This window comes from Scylla paramamosain, chromosome 21 (assembly GCF_035594125.1).
Source record: "Scylla paramamosain isolate STU-SP2022 chromosome 21, ASM3559412v1, whole genome shotgun sequence".
Taxonomy (NCBI): Eukaryota; Metazoa; Arthropoda; class Malacostraca; order Decapoda; family Portunidae; genus Scylla; species Scylla paramamosain.
The window spans coordinates 183,722-204,135 of record NC_087171.1 but is presented as its reverse complement, the minus strand read 5'-3'; the positions used below and the strand labels follow the sequence as shown (position 1 = coordinate 204,135).

The window sequence follows — 20,414 nt, the reverse complement described above, 5'->3', positions numbered from 1 at the left end:
ATGGAATGGGGCGTGAGTGCGTCAAGGATCGAACAAGTAACAAGCGGTGCGCGTGTGGGCGGCAAGAAGGCGTGTGTTGCTAATACTGCCGCGTGGGTATTCAAGGCTCCGTGGCAATGAGGATAACGAGGCTGTTGTTTTGTGCACCAACGTTTGGCAGAAAATTCATGTGTCTTTTAACTTATCGATCATTCAGTGAGTCTCCCAGTGTCTGTTCATCAACCTATCTATCTATTTATCTATCTATCTAAATATCTATCTACCTACTTACCGACCTACTTATTTATTTATCTAACTACCTACATATCTGCCTATATCACACACACACACACACACACACACACACACACGCACGCACGCACGCACACTAAAATTATCCACTGACACGACTAATGCTAAAAAGTCTAAACTTTCTCTCTCTCTCTCTCTCTCTCTCTCTCTCTCTCTCTCTCTCTCTCTCTCTCTCTCTCTCTCTCTCTCTCTCTCTCTCTCTCTCTCTCTCTCTCTCTCTCTCTCTCTCTCTCTCTCTCTCTCTCTCTCTCTCTCTCTCTCTCTCTCTCTCTCTCTCTCTCTCTCTCTCTCTCTCTCTCTCTCTCTCTCTCTCTCTCTCTCTCTCTCTCTCTCTCTCTCTCTCTCTCTCTCTCTCTCTCTCTCTCTCTCTCTCTCTCTGAGGCAGAGGGTGAAGGAAGGGCTTAATGGCATATTTGTAATGTTTATTAGTCCTCAGATTGGGAGGGAGGGAGAGGATTGGGAGGGACGGAGAGGAAAAGGGAGAGGGAGGAAGAGGGAGAGGGGAGGGAGAGGGAAGGGAGAGAGGAGGGGAGGGAAGAAACGTGGAAGCAAAGAAGGATGGAGAGAGAGAGAGAGAGAGAGAGAGAGAGAGAGAGAGAGAGAGAGAGAGAGAGAGAGAGAGAGAGAGAGGTAACGGGGGGGGTTGGTGGACTCCATTACTTAAGAATGAGTCAATCCACACTAATGGTGAAACAGCGTGATTCTCTCTCTCTCTCTCTCTCTCTCTCTCTCTCTCTCTCTCTCTCTCTCTCTCTCTCTCTTCTCCCCCCTCTCTCTCTCTCTCTCCTCACCAACAAACCAGTATTTTCATCCTATTATTATTATTATTATTATTATTATTATTATTAGTAATATTATCAGTATACCGTGCAGTTTCCGTGGCGGCCGTGGAGCAGCGCGGGCGTGTCGTGGACGAACACAACAGAACACTTGCGTGGAAACAAAGTGTGTGTGTATTTGCGTGCTTCCCCCTACGTCTGTGTGTGCGCACATGTGTGTGTTTCCATGTGCGTGTGTGCGCGGCCTGTAGGTAACACATCTGGCTTGAAAATGTGGACGTGTGCTGGTATGTGTGTGTGTGTGTGTGTGTGTTTGCGTGGGTGTGGGTGTGGGTGTGCGTGGGCGTGCGTGCATGTGTGTGGCTGTCACGTGCATGGAAGGCTTTGAAAGGAACGATGAATATTGGTCAGTGACAAACAAAATAACACAACATTGTGGAATTGAAAATAACAAGACGAAGACACAAGAAATAGACAAAATGAATTTCAGAACAACAACAACAACAACAAATAACAATACTGTGAAACTGAAAATAAGGAGGTAAGGAAACAAAGAAAAGAAAAAGCAGATTTTAACAACAACAACATCAATAGCTGAAAAAATACAACAGAACAATGTGGAATAAAAAAAAAAGATAGAGACAAGAAAATATATAGAAGCGGAATTTAAGCACCATACAAAAAAAAAAAAAAAAAATCGTGAAACTTCTTTGAATACAAAATAAAAAAAAAAAGTGTTGAGTGTTTAAAATAAAAAGACAAAAGTGTGCATATGGCTGAAGCAAACGAGAGTCTTACGAGAAACAAAAGGCAATCGTTTCGGGAAAATATGAGTATGATTGAGAATTATTTGAATACAGTTTTACTACAAAAAAAAAAAAAAAAAAAATCGTCATGGAAATTAAATACAGTGAAGACACGATGACATAATTATAAGATTGACAAACTTTCAAGTAATCGAGAAAAAAACAAAGAAGTAACAGAAGGAATGGAAATAATAATAATAATAATAATAATAATAATAATAATAATAATAATAATAATAATAATAATGCAGAGAACTAAAACATTGGGAAGAAAGAAGAGGGAAGAAGAATAAGAGCAAGAACACAAGAGAAAGAAAGGGAAGGAAAAAAAATAACGGAAGAAATAAGAAAAGTAATAATAGAATAAATAAGAAAAGTAGGAAAACGCTCAAAGAAAGGAAAGAGAGCAAACAAACAAACGAACAAACATACTAAAATACACAGACAGAAAAATAACAAAAAAAAAAATTCCGTAAAATACAAAAGTAAAAAAAAAAAAAAAAAAACAAGAGAAAAGAAAAACAAATAAAAAGAAAAACAAATCAACAAGCAAGTAAGAAAAGATTACGAGAGAGAGAGAGAGAGAGAGAGAGAGAGAGAGAGAGAGAGAGAGAGAGAGAGAGAGAGAGAGAGAGAGAGAGAGAGAGAGAGCCCTGACACCACCACCACGATGTACGAGGGACCTGCAGCCTGTACTTACCAGAGAACCCGCTGGACCTGAAGAGGGGCCTGCTGGGGTACAACCTGCAAAACAAGACACAGGGTGAGTACTGCGGGAGGAGGAGGAGGAGGAAGTGGAGAAAGAGGAGGAGGAAAAGGACAGGTTGTAGGTATGTAGAGGAGGAGGAAAAGGACAGGTTGTAGGTATGTAGAGGAGGAGGAAAAGGACAGGTTGTAGGTATGTAGAGGAGGAGGAAAAGGACAGGTTGTAGGTATGTGTGTGTGTGTGCGTGCACTAGATGAAAAGAGAACGGCATACATAGATTCATAAGAAAAGAAAAAAAGGGAAGCGAACGATGAAATTGGGAGATTAAACGAATACTTACCAAGTATGATGTTTGATCGTAATTTCACGAACATTTAACTGCGTCACTGAGGTAGTAAACGAGATGCCCGCTTCACCAGCTCCACGTCAGTCCTTCAGAGAATAGGTTTGAGGAAGCAGCCAGAATATTCAAGTTGTAGCTACAACTGAGCTACAAGAGACTAGGGAAGGGAGGGAGGGCGTTTACTACCTCAGTGACGCAGTTAAATGTTCGTGAAATTACGATCAAACATCATACTTGGTAAGTATTCGTTTAATCTCCCAATTTCACTTCACGACTATTTAACTGACGTCACCGGTAGTCAACGAGAACTTTAGAGTGGTTCCTCAAACCTATCAAGCCACTCAAAGGCTAAAGAACAATAATGTGGAAGCATGAACAGCCTTTTATTACCCAATATTCAGTAACAAACCCAAACAAGTACAACAACAGCACGGCTTACAACAACAATGCGCGTGAAGAACTACAAGTTATGAGAGTACAGTTCTGGAAAATTCACCAGCATCAATTATGGGCTTCCTGTAGTACTTCGTGAATGTAGATTCTCTGGTCCAGCCAATAGTAGAGATAATTGTCGACAAAGGGAGCCGCAGGGCCGCCTTACTGGCTGACGCCGACCTGGTAGAATGAGGTGAAAAAATGCCAAGATTAATGCCAGCAGCTCGCATGACATCTTTCGTCCAGCGACGTAATGTGTCCCGTGAAGCCAGTTTGACTGGAGGTCTTGTTGTGAGAAAGAAACCCGTGAGCGAACCCCGCATGTTGTTTGTGCGTTCTAGATAGCTCATCGTTGAGGTGACAACACATAACCTCCTGTCTGGGGGATAGGCTACGAAAACCAATTCTGACAAGTGTGTACCTGGCCTAGAAGTTTTTAGCGGATCACCAATCCTAAAAGAGACCCGACTGTCCGAAACAGTCATGTTCCTAATGTCTAACATATGTAAAGTCTGACCGCGTTGACCAGAGAGGAGCAACATAAGGATTGTTAGCTTCCTTGATAACTGAATCAAGGACAAATCTTTATCGGGCCCAAGACCTATGATGTGATCCAAGATCAAGTGAGGATCCCAGGTCGTACCGTAGCGGGGTAAGGACGGTCTCACCTGAAAGACTGCTTTCATAAACCTTGTAGCTAAGGGATGTTGTCCTGCCGGCTGGCCATTGATACTTGCCACTGCCGAGATGGCCGACCGTAACGTGTTGATGGAGCTGTAAGTCCTACCTGCACCCCTCCTAAATTCGGAAAGGAGGAAATCTAAAAGGTCAGCTGAAGATGGCTGAAAGAGATCAATTTTCCTGCCGAAGCAAAATGACAACCATTTCTTAATATGCGACCCATACTGTACTCTCGTGCTCTCCCTCCAGGAGTGCAGCAGAAATCCGGCAACTTCCGGCGAAAGGCCGCGACTTTGGTACGATTCCCTGATAATACCATCGCTGTCAAGATCAACACTTGAGACCGAGGATGTGTGAGAGTTGGATTTTGTGGCAGCACGAGAGGAAGACGGGGGAGAAGCACAGGAGGTGCCGTTAGCAAGCGGAGGGCTGTCGGGAACCATACTTGAGTCGGCCATAGAGGAAGAATCACCATCACTGTAGCTTCGTCTTCCTGGAGCTTTTGGAGGACCCTTGATATAATACTGAAAGGTGGGAAAGCATAGAAGTTCTTATTTGACCAAGTCATCGTGAAGGCATTAACATGAATGGCACAGGGATCTGGCTTCCAGGAAACATAAGCAGGTAATTGTGTATTTATGCGAGTGGCAAACAGGTCAACATCAGGTGTGTAATAGAGTTGAGAAATGCTTTGGAAAATATGAGGCAGTAACATCCATTCCGCATCCATGTTTTTCAATCGGGATAGTTTGTCTGCCTCTGTATTATGTAGGCCCTGTATATGCTGTGTTGACAAAGTAATACCCCTTGACAGAGCCCATTCAAAAATTTGTTCCACTATCACATGAAGGTAAAGTTTAGTACTGCCACAACGATCTAAACAGGTAAGTGCAGTGACACTGTCAGAACGGAGGCGAATATGAGTACCCCAATTATCCTTGCAAAGAGACTGTAGACCCATGAGAATAGCTTTTATTTCTAAACAGTTGATGTGATCCAGTTCATCATGAGCCCAGTGACCAGCAGTCCTGGCATTCCCCACCACTGCGCCCCAGCCAGTCAGGGAGGCGTCACAAAACAATTCTAGTTGGTGGGGACTGGATCGTAACGACTTTGTTTGTGAATCTATATTATTAATCCACCATTTGATTAACCCCTGAGCATGATTGTCCAAGATAACAGGTGAGTTATAATTCCCATGATGCCGTGCGAGTTCCTTGTTACGAATTATTTCCAAGTACTTATACCTGAGTGGTGCCAACTCCACGGCAGGGTCAGAGGCTACAGCCATACCAATAAAGGAGGAGAGTTCAAGTAAGGATATAACATCTTTGTTCAGTAGAAGTGAACCCTGTGCCTTAATGTGCTTCCTCCTCCTGGGTGTCAGAGTGGCAGTCATGTCTACAGAGTTTAATACCACACCAAGAAACTCAATCTCTTGGGTAGGCTTTAGGACCGATTTGTGAGGATTTACTGTGAGCCCTAAGGAGTCAAAAAGGTGTAGAGCGTAAAGCACATTAGATCCTAAAACGTCAGCAGAGTCAGCAATAAAGATGCAATCATCCAAATAGCATGACACGAAAATTCCCAACTTATGAAGATGCGAGAGGACAGGTTTTAACAATTTAGTGAAAATACGGGGTGCTGAAGTCAAACCCTGTGGAAGGCAAGTAAAGCGGAACGTAGAGTTACGCCAAGTAAATTTAAACCAATTCCTGTCCTCTGGCCTCACATAGACTGAAAAATAAGCGTCTTTGAAGTCAATAGACATGAAATGACAGTTCTGGTGGATTAAAGGTAGCACATCTTTGAGAGTATCCATCTTAAAATGTATATGGTCCACATATTCGTTAAGTTCTTTCAAATTCAGAATGACTCTAGCTGTGCCGTCTCTCTTAATGGTAGGAAAAATGTTAGAAAGAAAACCATGTCCCCCTGGTGCACATAATTCAACTATCCTCTGCTCCAAGAACTTTAGCATGGCAGAGTCCAGCGCTTTTTCATCTGAAAGTGACAAGCTAAGAGGAGCCGGAGGGCTCCCCTGTATGGGGACACGCACAAAAGCTAAAAATTTTCCATGTACCACATCATAGATCCATTTATCCGAGGAAAGAAGGTTCCACTGTAACCTGGCATCAAAGATTTTTCCCCCATGAAAATTATCCGGAGTATTAATCAAGTCCATTAACAAGGGACTTACCAAAGGTACTTTCACTGGTGAGCTCTGTGTCTCGGCATCCCCTTCCCCTGGGGAGGCCTCTGGCCTAAAAAAGACCTTGTTTGGTGACGTGGTCTCGGCTGCTGAGAGTGAGGGCGTGAGGGTAACTGGCGAGGTGAAGCAAATCGTTTTCCAGGAGCTTTGTAAGGGCGGAAGGTGGGCCGCCCAAGTTTCCTGGATTTGTGAATTTCCTCACACTTCTTAATCACATCGAACGGGAATAAATCATCCTTGCCGACCTCACACTCCCAATTGCAGAGCTCTGCCAAGGCAGAATCATTCACATGAGTTCGAGCAACCTCTTTCCGAAGCTGATTGATGTAGTTAACAGCGGAAGTCAGTAGCCTCAGGCTGTTATTAAGACCATCAAGGTAGTAGTTTACAGGCTTGTCTTTCTTATCACCAATATCACTGATGCAACAGGCAATGGGGACCAACGCCTTGGTCAACAGTTTATTAGTAAGTGACAGCCGAGTGTCAACTAGCTTTCCACCGACGCTCATTGCCTTTGTGATGGCAGAAGTAGTCGCTGGGACCTTTAAATTGGGTACATTACTCGGGAGTTTGATCTTATCACATGTAAGCTTCACACCGTCAGAAGAGGGCCGACGTCTCAGACTGGCATTAAGAATGCCAGCCAGGCGGTCAGATAAGGGGTCACCTGTCTCTTCCTCACCCCGGAAGTGGCCAGCAAACTCATCGAGAGCTTTCTGGAAATCCGCATCAACCACCGAATCACCGGTTGACTGTGTAGCGGGGGCAGTAAGCAGATCGAGGTCGTCAAGGGGATCAGCTTCGGGCAGACACCGAGGCGCTTCAGCTGCCTCATCATCAGAATGGGGGAAGGTGAAGTTTGTCTCCACCGACACTGGAGGGACTGCCGGCTGGTCTAATCTTTCAATTAGAGCACCCAAAAGGGTAGAAAGCTTGTCCAAAGTTACTTCACTCGAAGGAGGCACCGCTGTATCGCCGATGTGGCTCGGGCCCGCAGCTGACTGCGGACAGGCGGGAGGTGGTTGAGTACTGGAACTATCCCGGGAGGCCTTCCTCCGCTTGCCATCGCCTTCTAGAAGGTCCTTCTCACGTCGCTTCCCTCCCGAAGCAGGTGAGGGGGGACGCCGAGGCGTTCCTGAGCCCTTTTCCCGTTCCGACATCTCACGTCTAGAAAGAACGGAAAACGGGAAGGAAACACAAGAGCCAACATATACGTCCTTAGATCATATATGTGGAATCACCATACAGCTAACACCCTGCTGTAGCGGGTGAAGGCTTACCAGGCTGACTCCTAAGAGAAAGCCGGTGAACAGAAGCCAGGTGGTCGACGAGCGGAACAGCAGACAGCGTTGAGGTGTGGACTGTGTGGAGACTAGCAGCGAACTGGCGTGGAGCTGGTGAAGCGGGCATCTCGTTGACTACCGGTGACGTCAGTTAAATAGTCGTGAAGTGAAATTGGGAGATTAAACGAATACTTACCAAGTATGATGTTTGATCGTAATTTCACGAACATTTAACTGCGTCACTGAGGTAGTAAACGAGATGCCCGCTTCACCAGCTCCACGTCAGTCCTTCAGAGAATAGGTTTGAGGAAGCAGCCAGAATATTCAAGTTGTAGCTACAACTGAGCTACAAGAGACTAGGGAAGGGAGGGAGGGCGTTTACTACCTCAGTGACGCAGTTAAATGTTCGTGAAATTACGATCAAACATCATACTTGGTAAGTATTCGTTTAATCTCCCAATTTCACTTCACGACTATTTAACTGACGTCACCGGTAGTCAACGAGAACTTTAGAGTGGTTCCTCAAACCTATCAAGCCACTCAAAGGCTAAAGAACAATAATGTGGAAGCATGAACAGCCTTTTATTACCCAATATTCAGTAACAAACCCAAACAAGTACAACAACAGCACGGCTTACAACAATAATGCGCGTGAAGAACTACAAGTTATGAGAGTACAGTTCTGGAAAATTCACCAGCATCAATTATGGGCTTCCTGTAGTACTTCGTGAATGTAGATTCTCTGGTCCAGCCAATAGTAGAGATAATTGTCGACAAAGGGAGCCGCAGGGCCGCCTTACTGGCTGACGCCGACCTGGTAGAATGAGGTGAAAAAATGCCAAGATTAATGCCAGCAGCTCGCATGACATCTTTCGTCCAGCGACGTAATGTGTCCCGTGAAGCCAGTTTGACTGGAGGTCTTGTTGTGAGAAAGAAACCCGTGAGCGAACCCCGCATGTTGTTTGTGCGTTCTAGATAGCTCATCGTTGAGGTGACAACACATAACCTCCTGTCTGGGGGATAGGCTACGAAAACCAATTCTGACAAGTGTGTACCTGGCCTAGAAGTTTTTAGCGGATCACCAATCCTAAAAGAGACCCGACTGTCCGAAACAGTCATGTTCCTAATGTCTAACATATGTAAAGTCTGACCGCGTTGACCAGAGAGGAGCAACATAAGGATTGTTAGCTTCCTTGATAACTGAATCAAGGACAAATCTTTATCGGGCCCAAGACCTATGATGTGATCCAAGATCAAGTGAGGATCCCAGGTCGTACCGTAGCGGGGTAAGGACGGTCTCACCTGAAAGACTGCTTTCATAAACCTTGTAGCTAAGGGATGTTGTCCTGCCGGCTGGCCATTGATACTTGCCACTGCCGAGATGGCCGACCGTAACGTGTTGATGGAGCTGTAAGTCCTACCTGCACCCCTCCTAAATTCGGAAAGGAGGAAATCTAAAAGGTCAGCTGAAGATGGCTGAAAGAGATCAATTTTCCTGCCGAAGCAAAATGACAACCATTTCTTAATATGCGACCCATACTGTACTCTCGTGCTCTCCCTCCAGGAGTGCAGCAGAAATCCGGCAACTTCCGGCGAAAGGCCGCGACTTTGGTACGATTCCCTGATAATACCATCGCTGTCAAGATCAACACTTGAGACCGAGGATGTGTGAGAGTTGGATTTTGTGGCAGCACGAGAGGAAGACGGGGGAGAAGCACAGGAGGTGCCGTTAGCAAGCGGAGGGCTGTCGGGAACCATACTTGAGTCGGCCATAGAGGAAGAATCACCATCACTGTAGCTTCGTCTTCCTGGAGCTTTTGGAGGACCCTTGATATAATACTGAAAGGTGGGAAAGCATAGAAGTTCTTATTTGACCAAGTCATCGTGAAGGCATTAACATGAATGGCACAGGGATCTGGCTTCCAGGAAACATAAGCAGGTAATTGTGTATTTATGCGAGTGGCAAACAGGTCAACATCAGGTGTGTAATAGAGTTGAGAAATGCTTTGGAAAATATGAGGCAGTAACATCCATTCCGCATCCATGTTTTTCAATCGGGATAGTTTGTCTGCCTCTGTATTATGTAGGCCCTGTATATGCTGTGTTGACAAAGTAATACCCCTTGACAGAGCCCATTCAAAAATTTGTTCCACTATCACATGAAGGTAAAGTTTAGTACTGCCACAACGATCTAAACAGGTAAGTGCAGTGACACTGTCAGAACGGAGGCGAATATGAGTACCCCAATTATCCTTGCAAAGAGACTGTAGACCCATGAGAATAGCTTTTAATTCTAAACAGTTGATGTGATCCAGTTCATCATGAGCCCAGTGACCAGCAGTCCTGGCATTCCCCACCACTGCGCCCCAGCCAGTCAGGGAGGCGTCACAAAACAATTCTAGTTGGTGGGGACTGGATCGTAACGACTTTGTTTGTGAATCTATATTATTAATCCACCATTTGATTAACCCCTGAGCATGATTGTCCAAGATAACAGGTGAGTTATAATTCCCATGATGCCGTGCGAGTTCCTTGTTACGAATTATTTCCAAGTACTTATACCTGAGTGGTGCCAACTCCACGGCAGGGTCAGAGGCTACAGCCATACCAATAAAGGAGGAGAGTTCAAGTAAGGATATAACATCTTTGTTCAGTAGAAGTGAACCCTGTGCCTTAATGTGCTTCCTCCTCCTGGGTGTCAGAGTGGCAGTCATGTCTACAGAGTTTAATACCACACCAAGAAACTCAATCTCTTGGGTAGGCTTTAGGACCGATTTGTGAGGATTTACTGTGAGCCCTAAGGAGTCAAAAAGGTGTAGAGCGTAAAGCACATTAGATCCTAAAACGTCAGCAGAGTCAGCAATAAAGATGCAATCATCCAAATAGCATGACACGAAAATTCCCAACTTATGAAGATGCGAGAGGACAGGTTTTAACAATTTAGTGAAAATACGGGGTGCTGAAGTCAAACCCTGTGGAAGGCAAGTAAAGCGGAACGTAGAGTTACGCCAAGTAAATTTAAACCAATTCCTGTCCTCTGGCCTCACATAGACTGAAAAATAAGCGTCTTTGAAGTCAATAGACATGAAATGACAGTTCTGGTGGATTAAAGGTAGCACATCTTTGAGAGTATCCATCTTAAAATGTATATGGTCCACATATTCGTTAAGTTCTTTCAAATTCAGAATAACTCTAGCTGTGCCGTCTCTCTTAATGGTAGGAAAAATGTTAGAAAGAAAACCATGTCCCCCTGGTGCACATAATTCAACTATCCTCTGCTCCAAGAACTTTAGCATGGCAGAGTCCAGCGCTTTTTCATCTGAAAGTGACAAGCTAAGAGGAGCCGGAGGGCTCCCCTGTATGGGGACACGCACAAAAGCTAAAAATTTTCCATGTACCACATCATAGATCCATTTATCCGAGGAAAGAAGGTTCCACTGTAACCTGGCATCAAAGATTTTTCCCCCATGAAAATTATCCGGAGTATTAATCAAGTCCATTAACAAGGGACTTACCAAAGGTACTTTCACTGGTGAGCTCTGTGTCTCGGCATCCCCTTCCCCTGGGGAGGCCTCTGGCCTAAAAAAGACCTTGTTTGGTGACGTGGTCTCGGCTGCTGAGAGTGAGGGCGTGAGGGTAACTGGCGAGGTGAAGCAAATCGTTTTCCAGGAGCTTTGTAAGGGCGGAAGGTGGGCCGCCCAAGTTTCCTGGATTTGTGAATTTCCTCACACTTCTTAATCACATCGAACGGGAATAAATCATCCTTGCCGACCTCACACTCCCAATTGCAGAGCTCTGCCAAGGCAGAATCATTCACATGAGTTCGAGCAACCTCTTTCCGAAGCTGATTGATGTAGTTAACAGCGGAAGTCAGTAGCCTCAGGCTGTTATTAAGACCATCAAGGTAGTAGTTTACAGGCTTGTCTTTCTTATCACCAATATCACTGATGCAACAGGCAATGGGGACCAACGCCTTGGTCAACAGTTTATTAGTAAGTGACAGCCGAGTGTCAACTAGCTTTCCACCGACGCTCATTGCCTTTGTGATGGCAGAAGTAGTCGCTGGGACCTTTAAATTGGGTACATTACTCGGGAGTTTGATCTTATCACATGTAAGCTTCACACCGTCAGAAGAGGGCCGACGTCTCAGACTGGCATTAAGAATGCCAGCCAGGCGGTCAGATAAGGGGTCACCTGTCTCTTCCTCACCCCGGAAGTGGCCAGCAAACTCATCGAGAGCTTTCTGGAAATCCGCATCAACCACCGAATCACCGGTTGACTGTGTAGCGGGGGCAGTAAGCAGATCGAGGTCGTCAAGGGGATCAGCTTCGGGCAGACACCGAGGCGCTTCAGCTGCCTCATCATCAGAATGGGGGAAGGTGAAGTTTGTCTCCACCGACACTGGAGGGACTGCCGGCTGGTCTAATCTTTCAATTAGAGCACCCAAAAGGGTAGAAAGCTTGTCCAAAGTTACTTCACTCGAAGGAGGCACCGCTGTATCGCCGATGTGGCTCGGGCCCGCAGCTGACTGCGGACAGGCGGGAGGTGGTTGAGTACTGGAACTATCCCGGGAGGCCTTCCTCCGCTTGCCATCGCCTTCTAGAAGGTCCTTCTCACGTCGCTTCCCTCCCGAAGCAGGTGAGGGGGGACGCCGAGGCGTTCCTGAGCCCTTTTCCCGTTCCGACATCTCACGTCTAGAAAGAACGGAAAACGGGAAGGAAACACAAGAGCCAACATATACGTCCTTAGATCATATATGTGGAATCACCATACAGCTAACACCCTGCTGTAGCGGGTGAAGGCTTACCAGGCTGACTCCTAAGAGAAAGCCGGTGAACAGAAGCCAGGTGGTCGACGAGCGGAACAGCAGACAGCGTTGAGGTGTGGACTGTGTGGAGACTAGCAGCGAACTGGCGTGGAGCTGGTGAAGCGGGCATCTCGTTGACTACCGGTGACGTCAGTTAAATAGTCGTGAAGTGAAATTGGGAGATTAAACGAATACTTACCAAGTATGATGTTTGATCGTAATTTCACGAACATTTAACTGCGTCACTGAGGTAGTAAACGAGATGCCCGCTTCACCAGCTCCACGTCAGTCCTTCAGAGAATAGGTTTGAGGAAGCAGCCAGAATATTCAAGTTGTAGCTACAACTGAGCTACAAGAGACTAGGGAAGGGAGGGAGGGCGTTTACTACCTCAGTGACGCAGTTAAATGTTCGTGAAATTACGATCAAACATCATACTTGGTAAGTATTCGTTTAATCTCCCAATTTCACTTCACGACTATTTAACTGACGTCACCGGTAGTCAACGAGAACTTTAGAGTGGTTCCTCAAACCTATCAAGCCACTCAAAGGCTAAAGAACAATAATGTGGAAGCATGAACAGCCTTTTATTACCCAATATTCAGTAACAAACCCAAACAAGTACAACAACAGCACGGCTTACAACAATAATGCGCGTGAAGAACTACAAGTTATGAGAGTACAGTTCTGGAAAATTCACCAGCATCAATTATGGGCTTCCTGTAGTACTTCGTGAATGTAGATTCTCTGGTCCAGCCAATAGTAGAGATAATTGTCGACAAAGGGAGCCGCAGGGCCGCCTTACTGGCTGACGCCGACCTGGTAGAATGAGGTGAAAAAATGCCAAGATTAATGCCAGCAGCTCGCATGACATCTTTCGTCCAGCGACGTAATGTGTCCCGTGAAGCCAGTTTGACTGGAGGTCTTGTTGTGAGAAAGAAACCCGTGAGCGAACCCCGCATGTTGTTTGTGCGTTCTAGATAGCTCATCGTTGAGGTGACAACACATAACCTCCTGTCTGGGGGATAGGCTACGAAAACCAATTCTGACAAGTGTGTACCTGGCCTAGAAGTTTTTAGCGGATCACCAATCCTAAAAGAGACCCGACTGTCCGAAACAGTCATGTTCCTAATGTCTAACATATGTAAAGTCTGACCGCGTTGACCAGAGAGGAGCAACATAAGGATTGTTAGCTTCCTTGATAACTGAATCAAGGACAAATCTTTATCGGGCCCAAGACCTATGATGTGATCCAAGATCAAGTGAGGATCCCAGGTCGTACCGTAGCGGGGTAAGGACGGTCTCACCTGAAAGACTGCTTTCATAAACCTTGTAGCTAAGGGATGTTGTCCTGCCGGCTGGCCATTGATACTTGCCACTGCCGAGATGGCCGACCGTAACGTGTTGATGGAGCTGTAAGTCCTACCTGCACCCCTCCTAAATTCGGAAAGGAGGAAATCTAAAAGGTCAGCTGAAGATGGCTGAAAGAGATCAATTTTCCTGCCGAAGCAAAATGACAACCATTTCTTAATATGCGACCCATACTGTACTCTCGTGCTCTCCCTCCAGGAGTGCAGCAGAAATCCGGCAACTTCCGGCGAAAGGCCGCGACTTTGGTACGATTCCCTGATAATACCATCGCTGTCAAGATCAACACTTGAGACCGAGGATGTGTGAGAGTTGGATTTTGTGGCAGCACGAGAGGAAGACGGGGGAGAAGCACAGGAGGTGCCGTTAGCAAGCGGAGGGCTGTCGGGAACCATACTTGAGTCGGCCATAGAGGAAGAATCACCATCACTGTAGCTTCGTCTTCCTGGAGCTTTTGGAGGACCCTTGATATAATACTGAAAGGTGGGAAAGCATAGAAGTTCTTATTTGACCAAGTCATCGTGAAGGCATTAACATGAATGGCACAGGGATCTGGCTTCCAGGAAACATAAGCAGGTAATTGTGTATTTATGCGAGTGGCAAACAGGTCAACATCAGGTGTGTAATAGAGTTGAGAAATGCTTTGGAAAATATGAGGCAGTAACATCCATTCCGCATCCATGTTTTTCAATCGGGATAGTTTGTCTGCCTCTGTATTATGTAGGCCCTGTATATGCTGTGTTGACAAAGTAATACCCCTTGACAGAGCCCATTCAAAAATTTGTTCCACTATCACATGAAGGTAAAGTTTAGTACTGCCACAACGATCTAAACAGGTAAGTGCAGTGACACTGTCAGAACGGAGGCGAATATGAGTACCCCAATTATCCTTGCAAAGAGACTGTAGACCCATGAGAATAGCTTTTAATTCTAAACAGTTGATGTGATCCAGTTCATCATGAGCCCAGTGACCAGCAGTCCTGGCATTCCCCACCACTGCGCCCCAGCCAGTCAGGGAGGCGTCACAAAACAATTCTAGTTGGTGGGGACTGGATCGTAACGACTTTGTTTGTGAATCTATATTATTAATCCACCATTTGATTAACCCCTGAGCATGATTGTCCAAGATAACAGGTGAGTTATAATTCCCATGATGCCGTGCGAGTTCCTTGTTACGAATTATTTCCAAGTACTTATACCTGAGTGGTGCCAACTCCACGGCAGGGTCAGAGGCTACAGCCATACCAATAAAGGAGGAGAGTTCAAGTAAGGATATAACATCTTTGTTCAGTAGAAGTGAACCCTGTGCCTTAATGTGCTTCCTCCTCCTGGGTGTCAGAGTGGCAGTCATGTCTACAGAGTTTAATACCACACCAAGAAACTCAATCTCTTGGGTAGGCTTTAGGACCGATTTGTGAGGATTTACTGTGAGCCCTAAGGAGTCAAAAAGGTGTAGAGCGTAAAGCACATTAGATCCTAAAACGTCAGCAGAGTCAGCAATAAAGATGCAATCATCCAAATAGCATGACACGAAAATTCCCAACTTATGAAGATGCGAGAGGACAGGTTTTAACAATTTAGTGAAAATACGGGGTGCTGAAGTCAAACCCTGTGGAAGGCAAGTAAAGCGGAACGTAGAGTTACGCCAAGTAAATTTAAACCAATTCCTGTCCTCTGGCCTCACATAGACTGAAAAATAAGCGTCTTTGAAGTCAATAGACATGAAATGACAGTTCTGGTGGATTAAAGGTAGCACATCTTTGAGAGTATCCATCTTAAAATGTATATGGTCCACATATTCGTTAAGTTCTTTCAAATTCAGAATAACTCTAGCTGTGCCGTCTCTCTTAATGGTAGGAAAAATGTTAGAAAGAAAACCATGTCCCCCTGGTGCACATAATTCAACTATCCTCTGCTCCAAGAACTTTAGCATGGCAGAGTCCAGCGCTTTTTCATCTGAAAGTGACAAGCTAAGAGGAGCCGGAGGGCTCCCCTGTATGGGGACACGCACAAAAGCTAAAAATTTTCCATGTACCACATCATAGATCCATTTATCCGAGGAAAGAAGGTTCCACTGTAACCTGGCATCAAAGATTTTTCCCCCATGAAAATTATCCGGAGTATTAATCAAGTCCATTAACAAGGGACTTACCAAAGGTACTTTCACTGGTGAGCTCTGTGTCTCGGCATCCCCTTCCCCTGGGGAGGCCTCTGGCCTAAAAAAGACCTTGTTTGGTGACGTGGTCTCGGCTGCTGAGAGTGAGGGCGTGAGGGTAACTGGCGAGGTGAAGCAAATCGTTTTCCAGGAGCTTTGTAAGGGCGGAAGGTGGGCCGCCCAAGTTTCCTGGATTTGTGAATTTCCTCACACTTCTTAATCACATCGAACGGGAATAAATCATCCTTGCCGACCTCACACTCCCAATTGCAGAGCTCTGCCAAGGCAGAATCATTCACATGAGTTCGAGCAACCTCTTTCCGAAGCTGATTGATGTAGTTAACAGCGGAAGTCAGTAGCCTCAGGCTGTTATTAAGACCATCAAGGTAGTAGTTTACAGGCTTGTCTTTCTTATCACCAATATCACTGATGCAACAGGCAATGGGGACCAACGCCTTGGTCAACAGTTTATTAGTAAGTGACAGCCGAGTGTCAACTAGCTTTCCACCGACGCTCATTGCCTTTGTGATGGCAGAAGTAGTCGCTGGGACCTTTAAATTGGGTACATTACTCGGGAGTTTGATCTTATCACATGTAAGCTTCACACCGTCAGAAGAGGGCCGACGTCTCAGACTGGCATTAAGAATGCCAGCCAGGCGGTCAGATAAGGGGTCACCTGTCTCTTCCTCACCCCGGAAGTGGCCAGCAAACTCATCGAGAGCTTTCTGGAAATCCGCATCAACCACCGAATCACCGGTTGACTGTGTAGCGGGGGCAGTAAGCAGATCGAGGTCGTCAAGGGGATCAGCTTCGGGCAGACACCGAGGCGCTTCAGCTGCCTCATCATCAGAATGGGGGAAGGTGAAGTTTGTCTCCACCGACACTGGAGGGACTGCCGGCTGGTCTAATCTTTCAATTAGAGCACCCAAAAGGGTAGAAAGCTTGTCCAAAGTTACTTCACTCGAAGGAGGCACCGCTGTATCGCCGATGTGGCTCGGGCCCGCAGCTGACTGCGGACAGGCGGGAGGTGGTTGAGTACTGGAACTATCCCGGGAGGCCTTCCTCCGCTTGCCATCGCCTTCTAGAAGGTCCTTCTCACGTCGCTTCCCTCCCGAAGCAGGTGAGGGGGGACGCCGAGGCGTTCCTGAGCCCTTTTCCCGTTCCGACATCTCACGTCTAGAAAGAACGGAAAACGGGAAGGAAACACAAGAGCCAACATATACGTCCTTAGATCATATATGTGGAATCACCATACAGCTAACACCCTGCTGTAGCGGGTGAAGGCTTACCAGGCTGACTCCTAAGAGAAAGCCGGTGAACAGAAGCCAGGTGGTCGACGAGCGGAACAGCAGACAGCGTTGAGGTGTGGACTGTGTGGAGACTAGCAGCGAACTGGCGTGGAGCTGGTGAAGCGGGCATCTCGTTGACTACCGGTGACGTCAGTTAAATAGTCGTGAAGTGAAATATTAGTGTATTTTAACTAACTACTCGTTCTTTAAACACTCATTCACCCTACAGGAAAATCTAACCTTTTGTCTTTATGTAACAGAAACGGAGATTAAGTGAAAATGAGGCATTAGTATTGGTGGAGATGCAGAGGAGAGGAAAGGAGAGGAGAGCAGTGAGAGGGGAAGGTAGACGGAGGAAAAGGAGAGGATAAGTAGAGAAGGGAAGATACTTAGGAGAAACTGGAGAGAGAGAGGAGAGAGAGAGAGAGGGTATACGATGGAGAGAGAGGAGGAGGATGGAAGGCAGGGAAGGAAGGAAGGAAAAGAGGGAAGGAAGGAAGATATGATTTAGAAACAAGGGAAAGATGAGGGAAAAAAAAAAACCAGATAGATGAAAAATGGAATCAAATGAAAAGGAAAGGGAGAAAAAAATAAAAAAAAAGGGAGGTGAAAGAAAACAAAAGAAGAATAAAGAAATAAAAGAGGAAAGAAAATACGTAAAGAGAGATGAAGTATAGAAAGAGATGGAGAAAAAAAGGAGGAAAGAATCGAGAAAGGAAAAGAGATAAATATAAATGAAGAAACGAAGAAAAGGAAGAAGAAGAAGAGAAAGATGAAAACAAAGGGAGAGAATGGGAAATGGGAAAAAGGCGAGATGCAAAGAGTGACAGGAAATGAAAGGGAAAGGAGAGTTTGCAAAGAAAGCGAGTGAGGGAGAGGGGAAAAGAGACACGAGGGAATCAAGGAAGGAAGAATCAGAGGAACACCTGAAGTGAATGAGTGAACACCAGACACAAGTAACAATAACAATAAGTAAGAACAAGTAACAATAACAATAGTATTTCATGTCAACAAAGAAAAATATGGGTGTTATTTGTCACATACTGCTAAAATAACTACTACTGCTGCTCCTCCCCCTCTTCCTCCTACTGCTACTACTATTACTACTACTACGTCATACCACCACCATCACCACCACTTACTTCTCCATCCCTCCTCATCACCACTGCTACCACTACCACCACCACCACCACCACTAGCTTCCCCCTCCTCTTCCCACCACCGCCACCACCACTACCTTCACCCCTCCCACCCCCACCACTAGCACTAGCAACCCCCTCCCCCGCTGGCCTGGCACTGAGAGGCGGGTCCACCATGATGGCCTCGCCTCTCAATATCAAGAGTGAGGAGGTGATGAGCCCAGACTAGTCAGCGTGTACCTACAGGTGAGAGAGAGAGAGAGAGAGAGAGAGAGAGAGAGAGAGAGAGAGAGAGAGAGAGAGAGAGAGTTTCTATTTGTAATAAATTTGGTATTCATAAAAAAAAAATCAAAAAGTTTCTCTCTCTCTCTCTCTCTCTCTCTCTCTCTCTCTCTCTCTCTCTCTCTCTCTCTCTCTCTCTCTCTCTCTCTCTCTCTCTCTCTCTCTCTCTCTCTCTCTCTCTCTCTCTCTCTCTCTCTCTCTCTCTCTCTCTCTCTCTCTCTCTCTCTCTCATCACTCACCTGCTCGAATCAATTAGCAGCGCCTCCCTTAACCTCCCCTCCCCTCCCCTATGCAGGTTACCGGGGCTGGCCAGCTGCGCGGCGGGGGGCATGGACCCCCTCAAGGCCATGGGCCATAACAGGGAAGCCTACATGTGTGTGTGTGTGTGTGTGTGTGTGTGTAACGAAGCAGGGATACATACTTTGGTTGAAAATGACACTTTCTCATGATGATGATGATGATGATCATGATGGTAACAGCAGTAATAGAAGTAGTAGCAGTAATAATAATAATGATAATAATAATAATAACAATAATAATAATAATAATAATGATACTACTACTGCAACTAATAATAATACTAACAACAACGATAATAATAAAACAACAACAACTACTGCAACTAATAATAATAATACTAACAACAACGATAATAATAAAACAACAACAACAACTACTGCAACTAATAATAATAATACTAACAACAACGATAATAATAAAACAACAACAACTACTGCAACTAATAATAATAATACTAACAACAACGATAATAATAAAACAACAACAACTACTACTAATAATAATAATAATAGTAGAAGTAGTTGTAGTAGAAGTAGTAGTAGTGTTGCTTTTTTTGGTTTCATGGTTGAGAGAGAGAGAGAGAGAGAGAGAGAGAGAGAGAGAGAGAGAGAGAGAGAGAGAGAGAGAGAGAAAGGAAGGGAAGGAGGAGGAAAAGGGGAGGGAGGGAGAAAACTTGAATTACATCGCTTCGGGAGAGAGAGAGAGAGAGAGAGAGAGAGAGAGAGAGAGAGAGAGAGAGAGAGAGAGAGAGAGAGAGAGAGAGAGGGGGATACTATCAATCTCTCTCCTAGGTTAGAGGGGGAAGATTCACTGATTTACACCCTCGGAACATATTTTCGCGATCATGCTCCTGACTTTTCCTCCCTCCTCCTCCTTCCTCCTTTCCTCCTCCACCCTTCGTTTCCTTCCTCTCCCTCAATAGATCTTCCGTGTTTCCCGCTCTCTTGCTCTTTTCTCGCGTGAAGGTGTTCGCGAAAGTTAAGCGCGTCTAAATTAAGCGTGTTGGTGTGGCGACCCTCTCCCCCGCTCTCACTTCTCTCCTCTTCTGCCCCCTCCCCCCGCCACCCACTAGCTAACAAGCTATGGTGACTATCTTTACGGTGTAAACACCCTTCTGGGTCACAAATCTCGTATGAATGTTTGATTACCTAACTATGACAATTTACGTTGAAATATCACAAAAAAACACAACATATATGTAACAGTTCTGGGTGTAAGGTAAAGTAAATACAACAGGAGAGAATAACAAGCAACAAAGTACTACACTTTCCTAATATATTCCTAAACCTATCACAAATGTAATAGAGGAACACTCACCAGTCTCTGGCGCTCACAGGAAATAAATCCACAGGTTTCAATCCAACAAGGTGTGTGCGGCTGCTATGCCACAAATAGACTGCCGACTTGACCTCCCTCCCTGAGCTACCTTCCCTCGGTTTACCGCTCGAGGGATTCATACACAAATGAAACACTCATTAACACTCATTATTCCTAGGTAGTTATCATATGAAACGACCAAATACTATGAAACAAACAAATA

General features: G+C 45.5%; 2 protein-coding genes and 1 long non-coding RNA gene across 10 annotated transcripts in view; all 3 read right to left on the bottom strand.

Moving 5' to 3' along the window:
• Positions 1-20,414, bottom strand: part of LOC135110835 (uncharacterized) — a 45,168-nt gene that overhangs the window by 22,818 nt on the left and 1,936 nt on the right. For 2 of the 4 annotated variants that reach the window (XR_010273447.1, XR_010273446.1), the window contains exons 1-2: positions 20,192-20,206; positions 2,577-2,620 (exon numbers count right to left, since the gene is read on the bottom strand). This is a non-coding gene — a long non-coding RNA (uncharacterized LOC135110835). Of the gene's footprint in view, positions 1-2,576; positions 2,621-20,191; positions 20,207-20,414 lie in introns of those variants that run through there. The other 2 variants (XR_010273448.1, XR_010273449.1) reach the window with 1 other exon arrangement.
• Positions 7,186-12,223, bottom strand: LOC135110831 (uncharacterized). Of its 3 annotated transcripts, none has more exons than XR_010273439.1 (3): positions 11,052-12,223; positions 8,232-9,375; positions 7,186-7,824 (listed from the first exon to the last, which is right to left on the bottom strand). XR_010273439.1 is itself a non-coding variant. In XM_064023412.1 (2 exons), the coding sequence occupies exon 1, from the start codon at positions 12,221-12,223 to the stop codon at positions 11,063-11,065; it is 1,161 nt and encodes a 386-aa protein (XP_063879482.1). In that variant the 3' UTR covers positions 8,102-8,350; positions 11,052-11,062. The 3 variants fall into 3 exon arrangements, 1 of the variants encoding a protein (XP_063879482.1); XR_010273440.1 differs by having other exon boundaries at positions 8,232-8,350; XM_064023412.1 differs by lacking the exon at positions 7,186-7,824 and having other exon boundaries at positions 8,102-8,350.
• Positions 10,745-17,033, bottom strand: LOC135110832 (uncharacterized). 3 transcript variants are annotated; one of them, XR_010273441.1, is made up of 3 exons: positions 15,862-17,033; positions 13,042-14,185; positions 10,745-12,634 (listed from the first exon to the last, which is right to left on the bottom strand). XR_010273441.1 is itself a non-coding variant. In XM_064023413.1 (2 exons), exon 1 carries the CDS (start codon positions 17,031-17,033, stop codon positions 15,873-15,875), a length of 1,161 nt encoding a protein of 386 aa, XP_063879483.1. In that variant the 3' UTR covers positions 12,912-13,160; positions 15,862-15,872. The 3 variants fall into 3 exon arrangements, 1 of the variants encoding a protein (XP_063879483.1); XR_010273442.1 differs by having other exon boundaries at positions 13,042-13,160; XM_064023413.1 differs by lacking the exon at positions 10,745-12,634 and having other exon boundaries at positions 12,912-13,160.

Excerpts from the sequence above, each read along its gene's own strand:
- LOC135110831 (XM_064023412.1), bottom strand. The coding sequence starts at position 12,223 with ATGTCGGAACGGGAAAAGGGCTCAGGAACGCCTCGGCGTCCCCCCTCA.
- LOC135110832 (XM_064023413.1), bottom strand. The coding sequence starts at position 17,033 with ATGTCGGAACGGGAAAAGGGCTCAGGAACGCCTCGGCGTCCCCCCTCA.